General features: G+C 43.1%; 1 protein-coding gene across 5 annotated transcripts in view; it reads right to left on the reverse strand.

The window, feature by feature from the left end:
* The window catches only part of DENND1A (DENN domain containing 1A), an 851690-nt gene that overhangs the window by 786502 nt on the left and 42269 nt on the right, over positions 1–22919 (reverse strand). For all 5 annotated transcript variants that reach the window (XM_077283539.1, XM_077283536.1, XM_077283537.1 and 2 more), the window contains exon 2: positions 21794–21864. In XM_077283539.1, coding sequence (XP_077139654.1) covers positions 21794–21864 — 71 coding nt within the window. The remainder of the gene's footprint in view (positions 1–21793; positions 21865–22919) is intronic.

The following is a 22919-nucleotide window of genomic DNA, read 5'->3' on the forward strand; positions in this document are numbered from 1 at the left end:
CATGCGGATTGACAGCCAGCACGACATCAGCAGTCACACCCCGACAACAGAGCAAGGTGGAAAAGAAGCTGTTGCCCTGTCGATGTGACGTCAGCTGAAGCTGCTGAATCGCTGGCAAGAGCGGTCTGTGACCACTCTGTGTCGGAGAGATAACAGGCAGGTAAGGTGTTGCTTACCTGCCTACTCTTACGACCATAGCTAAAAAAATAAATATTCCAGGATAAAGGAGTCAAAGCATAAAGCAGCTACTTCCTTCTATCACGTCAATCTATGATCAGTTCAAAAAGACAGACATTGTAAGAGCAAAAAAAGCACTTGGGTTTCATAAAAATAAGTTCACCTAAAAAAGGGCACTTGCGAAGTCTGAGTATATTAGAGATCGAACTCCCATCGATCATAATGTTCTGGCAAATCTGAGTGATACATGATAAAACTGTAAGGGCATGTGCAGAGTACAGGCACCAGACCCTGAAGGTGGAGAGTCAACCCGAGCTTCTGGTTTATTGGGGGGATTTTCCTGTGGATCCAAGTTGCACTAATTACCATGCAGCTAAAAGTTGAACTATTGTTTACATCAGGTTTTTCCATTCAATGTATTTTTAAACATTTTGATCATTTTTTTCCCAATTTTCTATAAACATACCTATATTGTAGGGATTCAAGTTCTCTGGCAGGCGATTGAGTTCGCACAGGCACTTGGTTCTCATGTAAAATAGTCTTAGGTTTATTATCCGCCATAAACAACGCTCAAATTAAAGAATATAGCCTTTTCCCCGACTTAAGCAAATAACATCATAACAGTCCTTTCACTGGATAGGCAAAGATACAATACGGTCTCACCCATGCCGGAATACAGGACCACTTTCGGCTCAGTTTGGTCAGCAATTTTGGTCACTCTCCAGCTCCAACACATCATACACTCCTGACCCAACCCAGCTACCTTTTATAGGACCTAAAAGACCTGGGTGGAGTGTATGGGAACGAGCTTTCCCACCCAAGCTCTTTTGGTCGCTCTAAAGTCCTGGACCCAAATTCTGGTCCACTAAAAATCCTGGTCCACTAACAGTCCTGCTGTTACTGGACCTAAATCACTAAGGCCAGCCACCTCGGTGACACAAGCCTGCCATGCAGGACTTGATCCCCAGCTTCCCTACAATATAACTAAAAAATATATATTCTGAAATCTTCACACTAAGCCTTATGCTGGACTCGTACATTCTGTTCTGTACAGTAGACTTTTCAGCAGTCTCAATATCATCACTGACAAAATTACAAAGGTAACACATCTGTACACAGCTCTGCCGTACTGTGTTAGTTCTAAGTTCTGCTGTGCTGTATTAGTTTTGATCCCAGTGCAGAGCTGTGTGTGATTATGAAAGCAAAGTGTTAGTCATTACACGTCTCACACTGGTAACTCTTTCTTTCATTTGCAATAATCTCTGGAGGAAGATTGTCAAGAAGATCTATGTCCGGCCCATAGATCTTAACAGCTTATTTACTTATTAAGGAAAACGTGGATTTCTTTGGAATAAGACATCAGATCGCAGATATCAAGGTATCATTTTGCTCAGATTCCTATGAACTACATTCTCATATAGATGGCTTAGGAGGGGTGATCCAGCTGACATATTCCCTTTAAGAAAATGACCCTGGAAGTGTATTGTTGGTGGGTGAATATACTAGATGACCTGGCTGGTCCATTTCCAATGCACCTACAGGTTCGTACGCATAAACTTTATTTTTTTTTCTCTACACTGGTTCATTGCATTGGGACATACAGATATGAATGAACTTGTATTTTAATGACCTACACGGCCATTAAAACATCGTAAAAGATTAATTTTAGGATAGGATCACACATACTGGACTTGCTGCTGAAAGGTTGTTTTTTTTTTTAGAGCAAATTTGTAGGAAACCACTGCAGCATCAAATCGTGAAAATCCTGATGCAGATCACCTAAATAATTATTATAAGAAAAAAAAATACTATGCTACCCGCTGGTGGAGCTTCTGTTTGCTCCCCTGCTAGACTCGTCACATTAGCGCTATCAAGGATTTAAATTAAGGTATTAAAATATATCCATAGTCCATAATTAATTTTGTGGTATACGATCGCTGACCTGCTGCTCCCATCTTATATAATAGTACACTCTATCACTGCATTAATATACGCTGAGCCCCAAACAACAAAAGAAGTAACAGGAGCCGTGGGTTCTGTGATTGATTCCACCAGTACGCGGCGGGTTCGTACATTTTAACACTCCTTGGGCAGGACTAATGAGTGCAAATGGAAATGAGAACACCTTGACTGAGCTAGGACTCCACTTCATTTCACACTATCTCCGGCACAAACATCCCCAGATACGCAATCTATCATCTCCAGACTCCTGCCGCATCACCGCAATCTCTTAGGAAATATATAGAAGATTGGTTCGTCAAGCAGCTATTGGAAGTTTGTGATCAATATTATTAGGGAAAAAAAAAAGAGGGTAAAAAGCAAAGCCACGATTCCTCCATTTACACATGGATAAAGCATTAGTTTCTGTATGCTATGCATGTACATGGTGCATGTAAGTTTGTGCTCATGGGTTTTTTTGTTTTTGTTTTTAAATTATCATTACACTATATATGTGATATTACCGCAAAGCTAAAATACAAGCCACCGCTAAAATTTTATGATTTTAAAGGAAATCAGTCAGCATGTTTTTGCTATATAATTCAAGAGCAGCATAGGGCAGGGGCTGAGACCCTTATTCCAGCAATGTATCACTTACTGGGCTGCTTGCTATAGTTTTGATAACATCCCTGTTTTCTGTGCTGTAGTTGTAGCAGAGCTCAGAATGCCCATACCTCTGATTGGAAACTTCCTGTGTACACTGTTAGTAATTATCCAATCAGTGGTGGGGGCGTGGCTACACAGAGCAGAAAGACTAGTAGGCACGCAACACCTAGTCCTGCAGTGATAATCTCCTGCTGATAAAACACTGATTGTATTGAAACTACAGCAAGCTGCTGAGCATGTGACACATCCCTGGAATCAGGCTCTCTGACCCTTCATCATGCTGTTCTCAGATTAAATAGAAAAATGAAAGAACTCAAGGGCAAAGATTCTTTTAGCATTTGCTCGCTATAAGGCTGCATATAGGCCAATTGCTGCATGTTATCAGGAGTCAGACCTTTCTGGGCATGCACGACCCTAGACCATGACAGCATTTGTGTGAGATTTCCTAGGGAAAGCGGGTCATTGAAACCAGAGTTACCTGTGAATCAGAGACAGGCAGCAGGCAGGGAATAGGGACGGAGGCAAGGGCACTGTTCCATCCCATTGCACTAGCGACACATCTGCACAAGATTACAAGGATGGATTTCTCAAAAATAGCAAAAAGGATTTCTACAAGAAAGGTATGGATTTATTCAGTATTACAGCGCCTTTACATACATGCCCCTAGTTCGAGGTATACAATCACGATAGGTTCCCTTTAACTTTAGATTCTTTACGTGTGAAAATAATATATTTTCTTCACTTGATTTTTTTTTTATGCTCTGATGAAGTTGCGTCTCAAACAATGGAAAAATGAAATAAAATGGTGTTCCAAAACTTGGGTTTGATGATAGTTGTACACTGGCAGGGTTCATGGAAACACAATCAAGGACATAGAAGTGGATCATTTCTGCTAGACAGAGAATTATTAGCCAAAGTGTATAAAGTGGCTACACGGAGACACAAATCTGGCACTTTGATTATTTGGCTTCAGCCAAAAAAACGAAACTATCTAATAATAATAATAATAATTTTATTTATATAGCGCCAACAGATTCTGCAGCACTTTACATTATTTGAATGAATAATACCAGATAGTAATAAGATCTGAAAGCCAGGCTGCTGTTGTGCCACCTTGAACATTTATGGCACATCCACCTCTTAGTCCATGAGCCGGGCCAGATATCGGTACCACCCGGAGTGACTAATTTTCTTTGGTATTTTTAGGTAGATGCATGTCTGTAGTTTATTTTTTGATATGATAGCCCTTACATATACGTAGCTTATTAACCCCTTCAGCCCTAGGCCTATTTGTACCCAAGTGCCTAAGCCAATCTGACCTGTGCCACTTCATGGGCTAATAACTTTGGAACGCTTTCACCTATCCAAGCCATTCTGAGATTGTTTTCTCGTGACATATTGTACTTCACGTCAGTGCTAAATGGGAGTCAATATATTTTACCTTTCTATATAAAAAAATGCTAAATATTCGGAAATTTTGGAAAAATCGGCAATTTTTTAACTTTGAAATTCTCTGCTTTTTACAAAAATACTGATACCCCCCATAATAGTTATTAATTTACACTCCCCACATGTTTACTTCATATTGGCATCATTTTGAAAATGAAACCTTATTGTTTTACGACGTAATAGGGCTTATAGTTTTATGCGCAATTTTTCACATTTACAGCAAAACCCACTTTTCAAAGGACCAAGTCACTTCTGAAGTCACTTTAAGGGGCTTACATAACAGAAACCACCCATAAATTACCCCATTTTGCAAACTACACCCCTCAAGCTGTTCAAAACTCATTTTTAAAAACTGTTAACCCTTTAGGTGTTCCACAGGAATTTTAGCAGAATGAAGGCGAAATTTCAAAATTTCATTTTTTTTCCAGATATTACATTGTAATCCAATTTTACCTGCAACCTAGCAAGGGTTAACGGCAAACCCAAACTTGGTTACCCTAATTCTGCAGTTTATAGAAACACCCCACATGTACTCGTAAACTAAAGTATGGGCACACAGCACAGCTCAACACGGAAGGAGCGCTATGTGGTTTTTGGGTGGCGGATTCACTGGAAGAAATCTAGGGGGCCATGTCACATTTGAAGGCTGCCTGAGGTACCCCCACAGTGGAAACCCCAAAAAGTGACCCTATTTTGGAAACTACACCCCCAAGGAATCTTTTAGGGGGTATAGTGACCACTTTGACCCAACCAGTGTTTCACAGTAGTTGGAAACACTTGGTTGAGAAAATGGAAAAAGTGCATTTTTTACATGAAGGTGTCATTTTAGGCTCATTTTTTTATTTTTAAGAGGTGTACCAGCAAAAAATGCACCCCACTATTTGTTCACCAATCTCTCCCGAACACAACAACACCCGATATGTTGTCGTACACTGCAGTATTGGGGAACGGCAGGCCTCGGAAGGGAAGGAGCGCCAAATGACTTTTGGAGTGCAAATTTTACTGGAAGAAATCTAGGGGGCTATGTCACATTTGAAGACACCCTGAGGTGCCCCAACACACGCACACACACTGACACATACACGTTCTGTGCTGAACAGGACTCTCCGGTCTTCTCTGCAGAGCTCCTATCTCCCTCTGTAGAGGCTGACACCTCCCAGGCTTGTGACTGATCACATGGCCGTGACATCACCACAGGTCCTGTAGTCCTGTACTGTGTGCTGCTGCTGGTAAGGAACTTGTGGAGAGAGGGGGAACAGTCACCTAGCACCAGCGCTCCCAGCTCTAAGAACGAGCGCCTCATGAAGGTGGGCCCCTGCCTCCTCCTTCCCTGCGCGGCGGCCTTTCCCCCCGGCGGCTGTATTCGGCGTATAAGACAACCGCCCTCTTGGAGCCATGTTTTTCATGGCTAAAAAGTCGTCTTATACGCCAGGAAATACGGTAAATAAAATTTTAATGTTTTTCTTTGTGTTTGCAGGTGTTTACTGACTATCTAACGGCATGATGGAAGTACCAGCAAGGAAGAAATCACGGATCGACTGTATCATACACTGCTCTAATGATGACAGCGATGATCTGGCGTCCCTTAAGGATTTGGACTCCTGGAAAACATTGCTTAGGGCTGCAGAGATCAGGCAGCATGAATCAGTCCTGGTAGCAGCTAAGGGCCTTGAAGAAGGAGAAATACCACACATACAATATCACCGTAAATGTCGTAGTATCTTTACAATGAAGAAGTCACTGGATTCTATCCTTGGCAAGGGTGTCAATGTCGAAACAGCAAGCAAAATCTCCATGAGGAAGCTACCGAGGGGTGCCCCCAGTGATAGCAGGGTGTATGCCAAAGTATGTATCTTCTGTGAGAAGTCAAGCAAGTACCTAAAAGGAAAACAAACAAGGGAGCCAATTGTCCAGTGTGTTGAGCTACGAGCAGATGAGACGATCCGCAGAGCAGCGATAAGGAAAGGCACACAGAGAATACTTGGTTTACTTAGCAGAGACCTTGTTGCTGCAGAGGGGCACTACCACAAGTCGTGCTACAAACTATTCACAAAAGATGATTCCCAAGTGGCCTGTAGGTCTAGTGCAGCTGAAAATCAGGTCGAAAGCGAGGAAGTACGCTACGAAGAGGCAGAGAAAGAGGCCCTTGAAGAACTCTTCTTGTATATAAGGACTAAATTGTTCCCAAACCCAGAAGTACTGCCTATGATAAACCTCACATCTAGGCTTGAGAGATTAATGATATCCCGTGGTATCATCCAACTGAAACCATCGACAAAGAAACATGTTCGACGAAAACTTGAAACAGAGATTGGGGAATCACTCCGCTTTCTCTCAGATGAGAAAGGTAAGCTTCTAGTCTATCCATGTAGCCTATCAATGGACGACCTTGTCCGGCAAGTACACAGCATGACAAAAGATCTGCAAGAAGCAAGAGCTGCTAACTCTGGAGATATCGTAACCAAAGCAGCAATGCAGCTAAGGAATGAGATCAAGAAGCAAGATGTGAGTCAGCCATGGCCTCCCAATACAGATCAGAATGTCGTTCCTGCATTAGTCACTCAATTCCTGCAAACCCTGCTTACAGGAGATTGTGAGTGCCAAACTACCTGTGAAAGAGCTCAACGTCTTGCCACATCCTTCGGCAGTGACTTGGTTTTTGCTGTTACCAATGGAAAGACAAAGCCACCAAAGCACGTACTGCTATCCTTTGCAGTTAAGTCTTTGACCGGCAATACAGAACTGATTCGAACTCTGAATCGTCTTGGCCACTGTGTGTCATATTCAATGGCTGAGGAGATCGATACAGCCCTTTGTATCCAGAAGTTGGAATGTTCAAAGGATGACATCCCAATGCCAGCAAGTATCTACCCAGGTGTGTTCACAACCCTGGCCTGGGATAACATTGACAGACTTGAGGAGACACTAAGTGGAGCAGGTACATCTCATAGAGTCAATGGCATTGCTGTTCAGTCCAATGTTGCATGCTCTGTGACAAAGAAAGTCCTGCCAGATGTAACCAAGTCGAAGAAAAGAAGCATAACTCTGACAGAATTAATGCTACCGATATACAATGTTGGGCAGCGGGGAGAGCCACCCAGGATTGAGACTTCGAATGTTAACACTACCAAGGAGGTCCAGGATTCAAAAACCAAAAACCATATCTGGCTTCTGGCTAGAATGTCAGACCATGAGGATCAGACCACCAGCAGTTGGACTGGGTTCAACATAAAAATCCGCAGCGACATTGTAGTGGCCCAGGACACTGTAAGCTACCTGCCCACTATCAATGCTCCTGCAACAGCCATGTCCACTGTGAATGAAGTCTTGGAGCAAACACATGCCATCATGCAGACCCTGAAGCTTAACAGAATTGTGTGTGTGTTTGATCAAGCACTCTATGCCAAAGCTGCCGAGGTTATCTGGAAACAGGAGAAGTTCAAGAACATTATAATTAGAATGGGTGTCTTCCACACAATCTGTAATCTCCTCTCTATCATAGGGAACAGATTTCAGGATGCAGGCCTTAGAGATCTGTGTGTTGAATCCGGTGTAATCGCTGAAGGATCAGTGTCTGGAGTGATGGACGGCCGGAGGTACAACAGAGCAGTGAGACTACACAAGCTGGTCTATGAAGCACTTATGAGGCTTGCATGGAAAAACTTCCTTCCATGGCTAGAAGAAAACCATGCAAGGGACCTTCACCATCTGGATGAAACACTGAAGAACATCACAAACTTTCGCATCAGTGTGTCGCAGGGATCCTTCGAAAAGCTCTTGGATAATGAATCTTGCACACTTACCCTGAAGCTCTTTCAAGTTTATCTTGAGACCCTCAGAAATGAACAACTCTCAGCATTCTGGATGTCATACTTGGACATGGTCGAGACCATGCTGGCCCTGGTTCGAGCTTCAAGAGAAGGCAACTGGATGCTTCACCTAGGAGCAATCCGACAGATGATACCATGGTGTTTTGCCTATGACAAGGTCAACTATGCCCGATACCTAACCTATTACTATGCCACAATGTCTCGGCTGCCCATAGAACACCCAGAGGTCCATGAATACTTCATGCAAGGTGGCTTTTCGGTCCAGATCGGTAGCAAGAATCCTTTTGGACGAATTCCTGTGGACCAGACCATTGAAGAGACAATCAACAAAGACACCCAGACACCAGGGGGCACAAAAGGCTTCAGCCTCAAAGTTGGAGCTGTTTCCAGGTTCTACCTGACATCAGAGTACCGCAGTATGTACTTGAGGCAGCTGAGGGCCCTGGTAGGCCAACAATATACTGACTTCAGCCATTCAGACCTACAGGTGTCTAGGATTAGAAGAGATGAAGCCGATGTCCAATCTTTCGTTCAACTGCTGGAGACAGGTTGGGTGAACCCCTTCAACAAAGAGCATAATGGTGAACTTATCAGTTTGTCAACAGCGACTGTAGCACCACCAGATGTAGCCAAAGACCTTCAAGGGGCATACAGTATAGGAGAGGATGCATATCAAACATTCAAGGATGAGCGTTTGGGTACCGATAAGCCAACTACATTGTTTCATGACAAGATGACGAAGAACAAACTTAAAACGTTCTCTAACATCCAAATGAAGACACGCAGACAAGGTCTTGGCAAGGAGGTAATTTTGAAGGCTGACAGAAACCTATTTGGCCAGATGATACTTGTAGCTGAGAACAGAAAGCTACAAATGAGTGATGTCTTGACTCATCCCCTGGGTCCATTGCCATGGGCACTTGCCAATGGTGATGGGTCTATCCGCAAGACCAACAAGGCTGCCCTCGCAAGGGAGTTGGAGAGGAATGCTCGTCCTGCAGAAGTGATCCCCGAGCCCTCTGCAACCATCATTGATGGGATGAGCCTGGTTCAGAAACTGAAGGGAAACAATGCAACATTTGGCCAGCTAGCAGGCACAGCAATGAGTCGCGCTATCCATGAGGGTGCTAAGAGCAAGCGCATTGATATTGTCTTTGACGTCTACAAGGAGACATCCATCAAAGATACAGAAAGAGTCAACAGATATGAAGGCACAGGGATCCATTTCAAGAACATTCAACATGGGCACAACATCCAGCAGTGGAAAAAGCTTCTAAGTAGTTCCTCCAACAAGGCAAGTCTCATAAAGTTTCTGGTAGAAGAATGGAAGGCGAAACACCACAGGGAGAAGCTTGAGGAGAAGGAGCTGTATGTCACATGTGAGCAGCTCTGCTTTAAGATCACCAAAGAACAGTGGGAAGAGGCTGCTGACCTTAAGTCAAATCAAGAAGAAGCAGACACACGCCTCCTTCTCCATGCTCTTCATGCAGCAGAATCTGGTTACAAGTCGGTCATCATCACTTCGGAGGATACTGATGTCATGGTCCTGTGTCTGGGCATGTGCCACAAAATCCCATCCCACCTGTTCCAGAAATGCGGTACACAGAACCGGACAAGATTCCTGGATATCACCACTCTGAGCCGAACATTGGGAGGCAGCGTATGTGATTCATTGATTGGTATGCATGCATTTACAGGCTGTGACACCGTCAGTGCATTCGCTGGCCGTGGGAAGATGACGACACTCAAGCAGTTGAAGATGAACAAGACATACCAGGATGCCTTTCAGGAAGTTGGTCGTTCATGGGAAGTGTCTACCGAACTTTTTGAGAAGTTACAGGAAATCACCTGCCACATGTACCTGCCAACTACCCAAACAACTGAGGTAAACAGGCTCCGTTATCAGCTGTTCTGTGCCAGACGTGGAGTGGTAGAGTCAAGTCAACTCCCTCCTTGCCAGGACTGCCTTTTCATGCATGCACTGCGTGCAAACTACCAGGCTGCGATCTGGAGGAGAAGTCTGCAGAGCCAGCCATGGGTTGCAAACCCAACAGACTGCGGTTGGATGATAGATAACGACGGAAAGCTTGTTGTCAAGTGGATGCAAGGGGCACCAGCACCAGAAGCTATTATACAGCTACTGTCCTGCAAGTGTGTGCGGTCATGTGAACTTCCTCAGTGTACTTGCCTCAGCAATGGCCTGAAGTGCACAGACATGTGCAGATTACAGACATGCCAGAACAAGGGTACTGAAGACGAGCCAGTAGAACAACAGTCAGATTCAGAGTCCGATGTTGAAGATATTATGGAGTAACATATATATATATATATATATATATATATATATATATATATATATATATGCACATGACATGTTCAGTGTGTATTTACATAACTTGGATTAAATTTTGTTACAAATACTACATCTAGTCACTCCGGGTGGTACCGATATCGTCATATTTGGTTCTTGGCTCATGCTAAAATTCCTGTGGAACACCTAAAGGGTTAACAGTTTTTAAAAATGAGTTTTGAACAGCTTGAGGGGTGTAGTTTGCAAAATGGGGTAATTTATGGGTGGTTTCTGTTATGTAAGCCCCTTAAAGTGACTTCAGAAGTGACTTGGTCCTTTGAAAAGTGGGTTTTGCTGTAAATGTGAAAAATTGCGCATAAAACTATAAGCCCTATTACGTCGTAAAACAATAAGGTTTCATTTTCAAAATGATGCCAATATGAAGTAAACATGTGGGGAGTGTAAATTAATAACTATTATGGGGGGTATCAGTATTTTTGTAAAAAGCAGAGAATTTCAAAGTTAAAAAATTGCCGATTTTTCCAAAATTTCCGAATATTTAGCATTTTTTTATATAGAAAGGTAAAATATATTGACTCCCATTTAGCACTGACGTGAAGTACAATATGTCACGAGAAAACAATCTCAGAATGGCTTGGATAGGTGAAAGCGTTCCAAAGTTATTAGCCCATGAAGTGGCACAGGTCAGATTGGCTTAGGCACTTGGGTACAAATAGGCCTAGGGCTGAAGGGGTTAATAAGCTACGTATATGTAAGGGCTATCATATCAAAAAATAAACTACAGACATGCATCTACCTAAAAATACCAAAGAGAATTAGTCACTCCGCTTGGTACCGATATCGTCAAATTTGGTTCTTGGCTCATGGACTATCTGGGATCATATCCATCTTGAGTTTCGGGACCCGTTTTGTGCTCCCATAAAGGGAGAGGCAGTCATGAATGCACATACCGCAATCGTTCACTTATCCCAAGCCCATCGGCCCCATTGTTGCAGTGCTTTTGTTGGCCTTTTAGGCATAGTCTACAAAAAAAATTGCATTCTACCTATAATCTAATGTAGAACCAAGGACACGACTTCAACTTTCAGCCTTACCCGCTGGCAAAGTTACACCAACTACTAAGTTGTGCATGCAGTTAAAAGGCAGTGGCTGTCAGTTGTCCCTTCTTGCCGTGTCCTCCATAGAAATCCTGACAGATCACAGAAGCTCCCTTTTGTAAACCAATTCATGCTTCTTATTTGTTAGGTGAAAGGTTAAATTGGTGACCTCTGCCCTCCTGCGTAGCAGTCTTTCCCTTTTTCTGTATGGCTTTATTTTTCTTCTGTATTTACATGGATTAGTCGCCTTTCACGCTCAGGAGGAATTCGTTCACAGCCAATGTCTTAGTTCTGGTAGCACAAAGAGCAGCCACAATTATTCAGCGGTAGACAATGACCGTATTGTGGCTTTACAAAACCGTCACCAGACTCTGGCAAAGTCTTGTCCTTGCTTCAAAAAACAATGGGGCAAAAAAAAAAAATAAAACATTTTTTTATCAAGCGCTGAACATAAAGCAAACAAAGCAAGCCTACTGTGAACTTGATGAGGATGTCAGGCATGGAAAGAAGAAAGAGTGAAGATAAATCTACACGAAGAGGGGTTCCCTTATGAAGATGCAAGGCGGAATCGTAGCCTAGGTACTCATTCTTCAGGACACGTCCAATGCGGAGTAATAACATATGAACCAGTCCATTGTGACCACTGATCGGTACGTTAGATGCCACCAGTAACACTCTGAGAAATCATCTTTTAGCCCAAATTTGAATTGACACATTCGTTCATGGGTAACAATGAATATAGCCATAACTACCGTATACAAAATTGTTCTGGACACCAAAAATTTTTAAAAAATGCATATTTTTCCAAGTACGAGAATAAAAATGTTCACGTCAGATTAAGCTTCTAACATTAATTAATTTGTATCACAGTAGAGCATTCTTTAGACAGGACCTGTATGGGAAAAGATGCTAGAAACATTACTTTAGTGCACTATGAAGACAGCCATTCATTTTTAAAAGGATCTGTGACCAAAATCTTATTCTATTACTGCTGCTCCCCTTAGTATTCAGTTTTTGTTTTTTTCTAAATCCGCCTAACGGTTCCAAAAACATGAACCTTTTTATTTAGTGCTAATTTTTTATGACCTTTACCGAGGGGGACGTGACTCACCGCATAAAGACACGCCCCCGAGGATCCTGTGAGTCACACCCCCTTGTAAAAAGCCCCATATCTCTAGAATCGTATGGAAGATTTAAGAAAAACTAATTATGGCATAATCATGGGGGGCAGTTCAGATAAAATGAGCAAAAACTGGCAACTTTTGACTTGTTGACAGGTCCACTTTAACAGACATGAACCACTGGAATCCTGTGATCTGCTAATAAAAAGTGATTGATCAATGCGGATAAACCCTTTTAACCTCTTCACGCCACAACCTGTTTTCACCTTCCTAACCAGGCCAAATTTTTCAATTCTGACCAGAGTATTGTTGTAATCTACCCATATCTCCATAACTCTCTAGGCCCCGTCACACATAGCGAGATCGCTAGCGAGATCGCTGCTGAGTCACAAGTTTTGTGACGCAACAGCGACCTCAGTAGCGATCTCGCTATGTGTGACACGTACCAGCGATCAGGCCCCTGCTGCGAGATCGCTGGTCGTGTCGGAATGGCCTGGACCTTTTTTTGGTCGTTGAGGTCCCGCTGACATCGCTGAATCGGTGTGTGTGACACCGATCCAGCGATGTCTTCACTGGTAACCAGGGTAAACATCGGGTTACTAAGCGCAGGACCGCGCTTAGTAACCCGATGTTTACCCTGGTTACCAGCGTAAATGTAAAAAAAAAAAAAAAAAAACAGTACATACTCACCATCTGATGTCCGTCAGGTCCCTTGCCGTCTGCTTCCTGCTCTGACTGACTGCCGGCCGTACAGTGAGAAGTGAGAGCACAGCAGTGACGTCACCGCTGCGCTCTGCTCTCACTGTACGGCGGCTCAGTCAGAGCAGGAAGCAGACGGCAAGGGACCTGACGGACATCAGATGGTGAGTATGTACTGTTTGTTTTTTTTGGTAACCAGGGTAAACAACGGGTTACTAAGCGCGGCCCTGCGCTTAGTAACCCGATGTTTACCCTGGTTACCCGGGTCTTGCAGGGGGACTTCGGCATCGTTGAAGACAGTTTCAACGATGCCGAAGTCGTTCCCCTGATCGTTGGTCGCTGGAGAGAGCTGTCTGTGTGACAGCTCCCCAGCAACCACACAGCGACTTACCAACGATCACGGCCAGGTCGTATCGCTGGTCGTGATCGTTGGTAAATCGCTATGTGTGACGGGGCCTTCTACGACACAGTTAACCCTTCAATATAAGAATCATTTCCGCATAGAGACATCAATGACACAGCTTTAGACTACCCCAGTGATCTAGCCATGTTAGAAACGGAACCAGTTGATTTTCAATTTTGTCTCAGTGGCTTGAGAGAAACATTTTTTTTTAGATTTTTATGTGACTAGTTTTTTTAACATGATAAAAAAAAGGAAAGTGGGTAAATCCCAATGTGTTCACCCGGGGCAGACTTCATTTCTGATTGAAAATTTTAGGAAGTTCATACATTTCCGAAGAAGTAAGAATATGAGCAATGTTTAGTTTCATGACTCCGAATGACTTTTTTGAATGAGTACAAGTACCCTCTCACAAAAATGAAAAAAAATATAAAATTAAAAATCTACTCTAACTTTAGGACTAGATATAATCTAGGTTTCATCTGTCAGTCTGGGGCATAGAACATCTTTGCATGTTAGGATCCTGCAAATCTTGCTTTTTTTTTTTTTGCAAGATTTCTGCAATGATTCTAGAGAAATTTTGAAAATTTGTGTGCACACTGTGAGGATTCACAAGTCTGCAGTCACTACAGTGACTGCAGACTTGTAGCCTAAGGCCAGACAACCCCTCTTAAAGTACCGTAACTACATTTTTAGAACTAATTTTTTTTTTTTTTTTTATTTCAATGCATCTAAACCAGAAAATCTACACTAAACTTTGTGGGTAGCCAAAAAAAATTTTTAAATTCTGATATTTGGAGTATACAGCCCCCACGCAGTCTTATGTGTGGCTATCTTAAACTACAAATAAATACTTTATAGTCCCATCCAAAGTCACGTGGTACTCTCTTCCACCTGCCCATTCTTTATCGACACCCAACAGACAGTAGAAGAGAGAGGGATGGATGACTGACGGATTGGACTAGACAAGGGTATGTCGAATATTAAGGGACCACATTAAAAAATGGTTGAATCTTTATAATTTGGGACTTTTCATAAAGCTGTTTTTTGGGGGGTACATGATGCCATATGAATAACAGAATGATCTTGTAAGAAAGTGTAATTTATCTTAGCTATCCTCTGTACAATGTTAGTTTCTGTAAAGAATGACAAAAAAATCCTCAATGATCTCACTCCATTATGAGCAGAAACTAAAAACTGGTGCAATATCGTAGATTGGATATTGAAGACCAAGGATACAACCTCCTTGCCGAATGCAATAATTGTGAAAGAAGCCGTACAAAAGGATTAAGCTGCGGCCAACGATGGTGATCTGCACACAAATCAACTACTAGAGTAAAGACGGAAGTACTTCAACCGCTCCCAGACTCCTGTAGGAACAGAGTTATGGGAAGAGCGAGTCTTTCAGATGCTAATGGGGCTTCTTTGCCCTCAAACAATGATGAACTGGCTCTGGAGTTAATAGATTTCTGTGGAAGAGATTCATCTCTAATTTTAACAAAGCAGCATGTTTTGGAGGGAAGGGGGGAAAGCGTGTGGTAGAGTTGGTGAAAGAAGCTTTGTCTTGACACATAAGCTGCGTTTCCCTTCCTAATCCTCAATACACCATGAATGGAAGGGTTCGTAATAACTCCTTCGTGGCCAGTTTGAATTGGGTCTTAATGTCGTAATTCCACCAATTTGTCTTGTCCATCCTATATCATCAATAGAAAGTATCATCGTCAGGCGGTAAAGAGGGATGGGAGAGTCTGCTCTGATACTCTCTCGGTCTATGATACTAAATACCAATTATTTAACACCACTCCCTAGAAAGGTAAAATGAAAACACTCAGGAAACAACAGAACTAAAAGATAATGAGCCTGGCCACCAGAACTTGGATGGCTTTTAGGAAATAAATGCGTATCCGCAATATGAACATATACATTGAGTAGAGTAGGGCAATGCCTCCTAATTCCAATGATCTTTTCAGAACTATTATTTCAACGGACTTCATTTCGATGTCAAGGCATGGTGGCGACTTGATGCGTGAACGATCTTGTGCAAGCCTAGATTGGTCCACCAGAGTCTTCTTCATCGTTAGCTTGATCGCATCAAGCCATTGGGTTCCTGTTCTTTCTCTTCTAATCCCACTAAATATACCCTCTGTAAATTCATGGCTACATTAAAACCAAACACAAGATAGACTAAAATTTCATGACAATTCCCATGTATAAAAATATACCTAAAAAAAAAAGCACCCGGACTCAAGGACCCTCTTCTCCCCACACTTAATGATATCCCCAGCCTCAGCCTGTCCACTTCATAGAGAAGAGAGTGCAGTACTGTTGAGCGTCATCTGGAGGTCGTTTCAGGCCGTCCCCTTTCTCTATGAGGTCACAACAGTCAAATGGGTTTCAACCTAATAATGTGGAGAGGCGACAGAGTTTTCGGTCAGTGGGAAATCTTCAAGTGTAATATCGGCAAACCTTAAGTTCTCCTAGCTATTTCAGTGCTCATAGGGGTCGTCTTGCCAGCTCTTCACTCAACCTGAATGGTTCGTCATCCTTCAATGGTAGGCCCTGCCCAGATCAGGTTTGTGATCCGCTAAGCATGTACTACAGAAAAATTCATTCACCCAGTGAAGGTCAAAGAATTGTTATTTTTGGTTTTGTCTGGCTAACAAATGGTGAGAATACTGCACGAAAACAGGAAGGAACAGTGTAATAGACTAGATGGCGGGAGCTTTTACTGGTATAAACCTTGGAGTATCCCCATCTGAAAACGATAAAGGGGTTGTCCGGTCCAAATCAATACGTCTGCTGCCCCTCTGAGTGACTGCAGGCTTATGAATCCCCCAGCAAATGCACCGTGTGCTGTGGGGATTCGCCGGTTTCTGACCCAGGACCGGAGGGCATGTACAGGTCCTTCTCAAAAAATTAGCATATAGTGTTAAATTTCATTATTTACCATAATGTAATGATTACAATTAAACTTTCATATATTATAGATTCATTATCCACCAACTGAAATTTGTCAGGTCTTTTATTGTTTTAATACTGATGATTTTGGCCTACAACTCCTGATAACCCAAAAAACCTGTCTCAATAAATTAGCATATCAAGAAAAGGTTCTCTAAACGACCTATTACCCTAATCTTCTGAATCAACTAATTAACTCTAAACACATGCAAAAGATACCTGAGGCTTTTAAAAACTCCCTGCCTGGTTCATTACTCAAAACCCCCATCATGGGTAAGACTAGCGACCTGACAGATGTCAAGAAGGCCATCATTGACACCCTCAAGCAAGAGGGTAAGACCCAGAAAGAAATTTCTCAACAAATAGGCTGTTCCCAGAGTGCTGTATCAAGGCACCTCAATGGTAAGTCTGTTGGAAGGAAACAATGTGGCAGAAAACGCTGTACAACGAGAAGAGGTGACCGGACCCTGAGGAAGATTGTGGAGAAGGACCGATTCCAGACCTTGGGGAACCTGAGGAAGCAGTGGACTGAGTCTGGTGTGGAAACATCCAGAGCCACCGTGCACAGGCGTGTGCAGGAAATGGGCTACAGGTGCCGCATTCCCCAGGTAAAGCCACTTTTGAACCATAAACAGCGGCAGAAGCGCCTGACCTGGGCTACAGAGAAGCAGCACTGGACTGTTGCTAAGTGGTCCCAAGTACTTTTTTCTGATGAAAGCAAATTTTGCATGTCATTCGGAAATCAAGGTGCCAGAGTCTGGAGGAAGACTGGGGAGAAGGAAATGCCAAAATGCCTGAAGTCCAGTGTCAAGTACCCAGTCAGTGATGGTGTGGGGTGCCATGTCAGCTGCTGGTGTTGGTCCACTGTGTTTCATCAAGGGCAGGGTCAATGCAGCTAGCTATCAGGAGATTTTGGAGCACTTCATGCTTCCTGGCACCTGCTCACAGTGCCAAAACCACTGGTAAATGGTTTACTGACCATGGTATTACTGTGCTCAATTGGCCTGCCAACTCTCCTGACCAGAACCCCATAGAGAATATGTGGGATATTGTGAAGAGAAAGTTGAGAGACGCAAGACCCAACACTCTGGATGAGCTTAAGGCCGCTATTGATGCATCCTGGGCCTCCATAACATCTCAGCAGTGTCACAGGCTGATTGCCTCCATGCCACGCCGCATTGAAGCAGTCATTTCTGCCAAAGGATTCCCGACCAAGTATTGAGTGCATAACTGAACATTATTATTTGATGGTTTTTTTGTTTGTTATTAAAAAACACTTTTATTTGATTGGACGGTTGAAATATGCTAATTTATTGAGACAGGTTTTTTGGGTTATCAGGAGTTGTAGGCCAAAATCATCAGTATTAAAACAATAAAAGACCTGACAAATTTCAGTTGGTGGATAATGAATCTATAATATATGAAAGTTTAATTGTAATCATTACATTATGGTAAATAATGAAATTTAACACTATATGCTAATTTTTTGAGAAGGACCTGTATGCGTTATACATACTCCCCGCCAGGACCCATCTAGTTGGAGCAGCCTTGCTACATACACTTGTATGAAGCGAGGCTGCATCCCGTCTAGTAACACGGCTTTCCGGTGGGCGTGGCCAACTACAGGCAAAGGCCAATTGGTGTGGGTCCGTATAGTAGAAAAATTAATGTAACTCTTCATAACAATCGCATTCAACTTTAACCCCTTTCCAACATCAGATGTAATAGTACGCCGATGTCAGACCCCTCCCTTTGATGTCGCCTCTGGCGCTGAGCCCACATCTTTTCCGGGACATGTCAGCTGTTTTGAACAGCTGACATGTGCCTCTAACAGCCACGGGTGGAATCGTGATCCACCCACGGCTATTAACTAGTTAAATGCCGCTGTCAAACTCTGACAGTGGCATTTAACACTCACTTCCGGCAAGCGCGCCGGAAAAGCCACCCATCGGTTCCCGTGTCACATGACCGGGGGTTGTCGATGGGTTGGTATGACAACCAGAGGTCTCCAGCAGACCTCTATGGTTGTCACTGCCGGATTGCTATGAGCGCAGCCCGGTGGTCGGCACTCATAGCAAGTGAGCATTTCTGCTATATATGTAGCAAAGCCGATTGGGCTATGGCAGCTTCTAGTCTCCCATAAAGGCTATAGTAGCATGCCAAAAGTAAAAAAGTAAATTAAAAAAAATGTAAAAAAATAAATATATATATATATATATATATATATATATATATATATATATATATATATATTAGTTCAAATCACCCCCCTTTTACCCCATTCAAAATAAAACAGTAAAATAAAATCAAACATACACATATTTGGTATCGCCGCGTTCAGAATTGCCCGATCAATAAAAAAAAATAAACCCGATCACTAAACGGCGTAACAGAAAAAAAAGTAAAAATGACAGAATTACGAAAAAAGATGATCATATCTGCACCAAAATGGTATCAGCTCGGCGCGCAAAAAATAAGCCCTCACCCAACCCGAGATCACAAAAAAAGGAGACGCTACATATATCAGGAAATCGCACAATTAAAAAAAAAAAAAAATTATAACTTTGGAATTTTTTTTCACCACTTAGATAAAAAAATAACCTAGACATGTTTGGGGTCTATGAACTCGTAATGACCTGGATAATCACAATGGAAGTTCAGTTTTAGCATTTAGTGAACATAGTAAAAAAGCCAAACAAACAACAAGTGTGGGATTGCACTTTTTTTTGCAATATCAAAGCACTTGGAATTTTTTTCCTGCTTTCCAGTACATGATATGGTAAAACCAATGGTGTCGATCAAGAGTACAACTCGTGCCGCAAAAAACAAGCTCTCACATGGCGATATTGACCAAAAAATAAAAAAGTTATGGCTCTGGGAATAAGGAGAAAAAAAATGAAAGTGCAAAACCAAAAATACCTCTGGTAGTTAAGGGGATAAAGGCCGCTATTAGTGGTTTTCACTGAAAATAAAATGAACATAGACCTTAAAAAACAGGATAACTTGGGGAAAGGTAACTTTGGTTCTAGGCCTCTTTAAATGGAATCTGTCACCAGGTTTGTGTTACCTAATCTGAGAGCAGCATGATGTACAGACAGAAACCCTGATTCCAGTGGTGCGTCACTCACAGGGATGCTTGTTGTAGTTTTGATAAAATGACGAAGATTATTACTAGAGGACTAGTAAACCTGCTGCCTTGCAGTCCTCCATATTCATCAGCTTTGTATAACCCCGCCCCAACATCTGATTGGCAGTTTTCTGCCTATGCACTGTGAACACAGAAAGCCGCCAATTAGTGGTGTGGGAGGGGTTATTCAGAGCATTGCTAGATCTGCAATATATAAAACACTGATTTTATCAAAACTGCAGCAAGCAGCCCAGTTAGTGATACATGGTTGGAAATATACTGCTCTGAAATGGAGAAGCACATACCTGGTGATATGTTTCCAGCAGTTTCTGTCAAAATGGAATTTTTTGGGGGAAAAACTGTTAAAATTAAGGAAATGACTGACAGAGAAATAAAATAACAAAAAAGTACAAGACGTAGAAGTATGAAATCATCTTGGAGAGATGAATAAGACGATCTAAGGATAGGAAAGGTTAAGGACCAATACAATTCAAAAAGTGAAAAAAAATATATATTCCGTATTTTTCGGATATTAAATTCTAAAAAAAAAATTCCCCAAATTTGGGGAGAAAATGGGGGTGCGTCTTATAATACGGAGATACATTATCGTCGTGCCACTACGGTTGTCCCGGTGGCGGTGCTGCACTGCGCTGTGTCCCCGGTGCTGTGGGGGGCTGTGCTGACATTTTGTGAAAGGCCAGAGCCCCCGGCAGTCCTTCCATGGTTTCCTGTGAGGTGGTGGACTCATCGCTGAGATCTCAGCTCCTGAGATCCCTGTGCCGAGGTCTCCATCTGCACATGCGCCGCCTCCCGGCGGCCATTTTCTCGGAGTCCACAGCCGCACCGGAAACTATGGAAGGACTGCCGGGGGCTCTGGCCTTTAATAAAATGTCGGCAGAGCCCCCCGCAGCACCGGGGACACAGCACAGCACCGCCACTGTGGACACAGAGCATCACCGCTACTGGGGACACGGCGCATCACCGCCACGGGGGGCACAGCACAGCACCACCACCGGGATATCCGCAGTGGCATGCTGCACATCTGAACACCCCCTCATCCCAGCCTGCGGCAATGCTCCACTCTTGCCTCCTCCAGCAGCGACCCTGGGACCTCGCTTTACCGCAGCCACCACCCTCGGTAAGCCATAACACGCATGGTTTATAAGAAGCGCAACCATTTTATTAAAAAATATTTTTTCCTATTTTTCCCATGAAAATTTGGGGTGCGCCTTATAATTCGAAGCGTCTTATACTGCGAAAAATATGGTATTATACAAAAGAAATAAAAATGTTTTCCCAAGAATGGCAGATCTATAACAGTATATGTAAGCCATTCAGCAAACACTGTATATTTTAGGAGGACGAGCGAGCAAGATTACATAGTAACGGCATTGTGGAAAGTCTCCAACATGCAAGAGCCACCGGATCTCAGAGAAGGATAATGGCGCCAGCATTGTTCAGAAGTGTGGAAACGGGGTGAAGTTACAGCACCTGAGGGCACTCGCTCCATTACAGCTGCTTAGCAGAGCAGGGAGGCTTCTCCTGGCCCATTCTCCCCACGGTGCTCTGCTACACCCAGAGGGCCACATCCAGTCTGCACAACATCATTAATTGTGTCTCTCAAGAGCCTCCACACTTCAAGATCTAAAACAGAGGAAGCCCGGACCTTACCTGCCTTCAGAAACCGCAGCCTGTCTTGGATGGAGCCAGTCTGCGATAACTATCCTACGTGTACTTGTACCGTCGCAACTTTACACAGTGGCTGTGCCAGCTGTGAAAGGCTGTGGCTGTATAAGGGTCACCATCAATGATGTCCTTTGGGGGCTCGCGCATTAATGGTAACTTCAAGCTCCATGAAATGTTCTCTACAGGGTGAACAATACTTCACGTCTTTCCACACGCTGGTGATTTCCCATTAATTTCATTTACGAAAACATTATAACTGAATCCTCGTAATGTCAATAACCAAGAAAGCATCTAACGAACCGTAGAAGGTCGTAGAAAAGAAAAAGGCAAATACCTTGCTTAGATGCATTTTCTCCAGGACGACTCACTTCAACATAGACTTCAAATGTGTTCTCCGGGTTTTGCCTGAAATACAATTGTGATTATGAGTTTATAAGTGCAAGAGACCTGGTTTTTATTTAGCAAATCCAGAAAATGATTTTAATAGTCTATAAGCTGATCGCTCGGTCATATTCATGGGCACGGCAAAGCATCGAAGCCGGTCATGCACATTATCCCCCACCCCATGACCTCCTGACGGAAGCTAAAATCTGTCATGTTAGACAGGAGCAGACAGCCAGAAGAGGCCGCTGTGCAAGAATAATCTATGGGCCCTTTGCAGTCAAATCACTCATCATAATGCCAATTCCACCTGCTTTGGACCTCCTTTATCTCTCGGGACCCTGTGGACCTGCACGGGCTGCATCAATGCTACGTCCGCCCCATCGCTGTGTACAAGGAAACTTGCATGCTTACCAGATCTTCATATTTTGGGATTCCGCAGAGACATTATTCAGATGTCATCCCTTTTAATAAAGATCCGCTACGTAGACATTAGTATTTTGGGTTTTTACAAACATCTGTGAAAGAATGGACCTTCCTAAAGATCTCACCGAAATCAGACGTGGCCCTGAAATAGGACGTCACTGATATAACAAGTCAGTTCCTGATGTTTCTTCCCTTCTAGATATTCTACAATCAGCTACGAGTATTTCTGAAAAGGGGAATCATTTAGGAACCAAAACACGAAGTGGAGATCACGTGACGTTACAGAGCGGAGTCACCCTGCGAATAATGCGGAAACGTTGCAAAATCAATAACTGCAGAGCTCCTCTAACAATAACATCAGTTCAAAACTACACCCCCTCCAAGAGCTTCATAGCAGAGGCTTCCATGGCTGAGCGGCGGCATGCAACCCTTACATCACCAAGCACAATACCAAGCATTGGATAGAGTGGTGTAAAGCCGACACCACTGGACCCTGGAGCAGTGGAAGCGTGTTCAGTGCAGTGATGGATCCCACTTCTCTGGTATCAGAGTCTGGGTTTAATGAATGCCAGGAGAACGCTACCTGCCTGATGCATTTTGCCAGTCAAGGTTTGCTGGGGGCAGAGCAATGATATGGGTTGCTCTACAAGGGT

This window comes from Ranitomeya variabilis, chromosome 2, assembly GCF_051348905.1.
Source record: "Ranitomeya variabilis isolate aRanVar5 chromosome 2, aRanVar5.hap1, whole genome shotgun sequence".
Lineage (NCBI taxonomy): Eukaryota > Metazoa > Chordata > Amphibia > Anura > Dendrobatidae > Ranitomeya > Ranitomeya variabilis.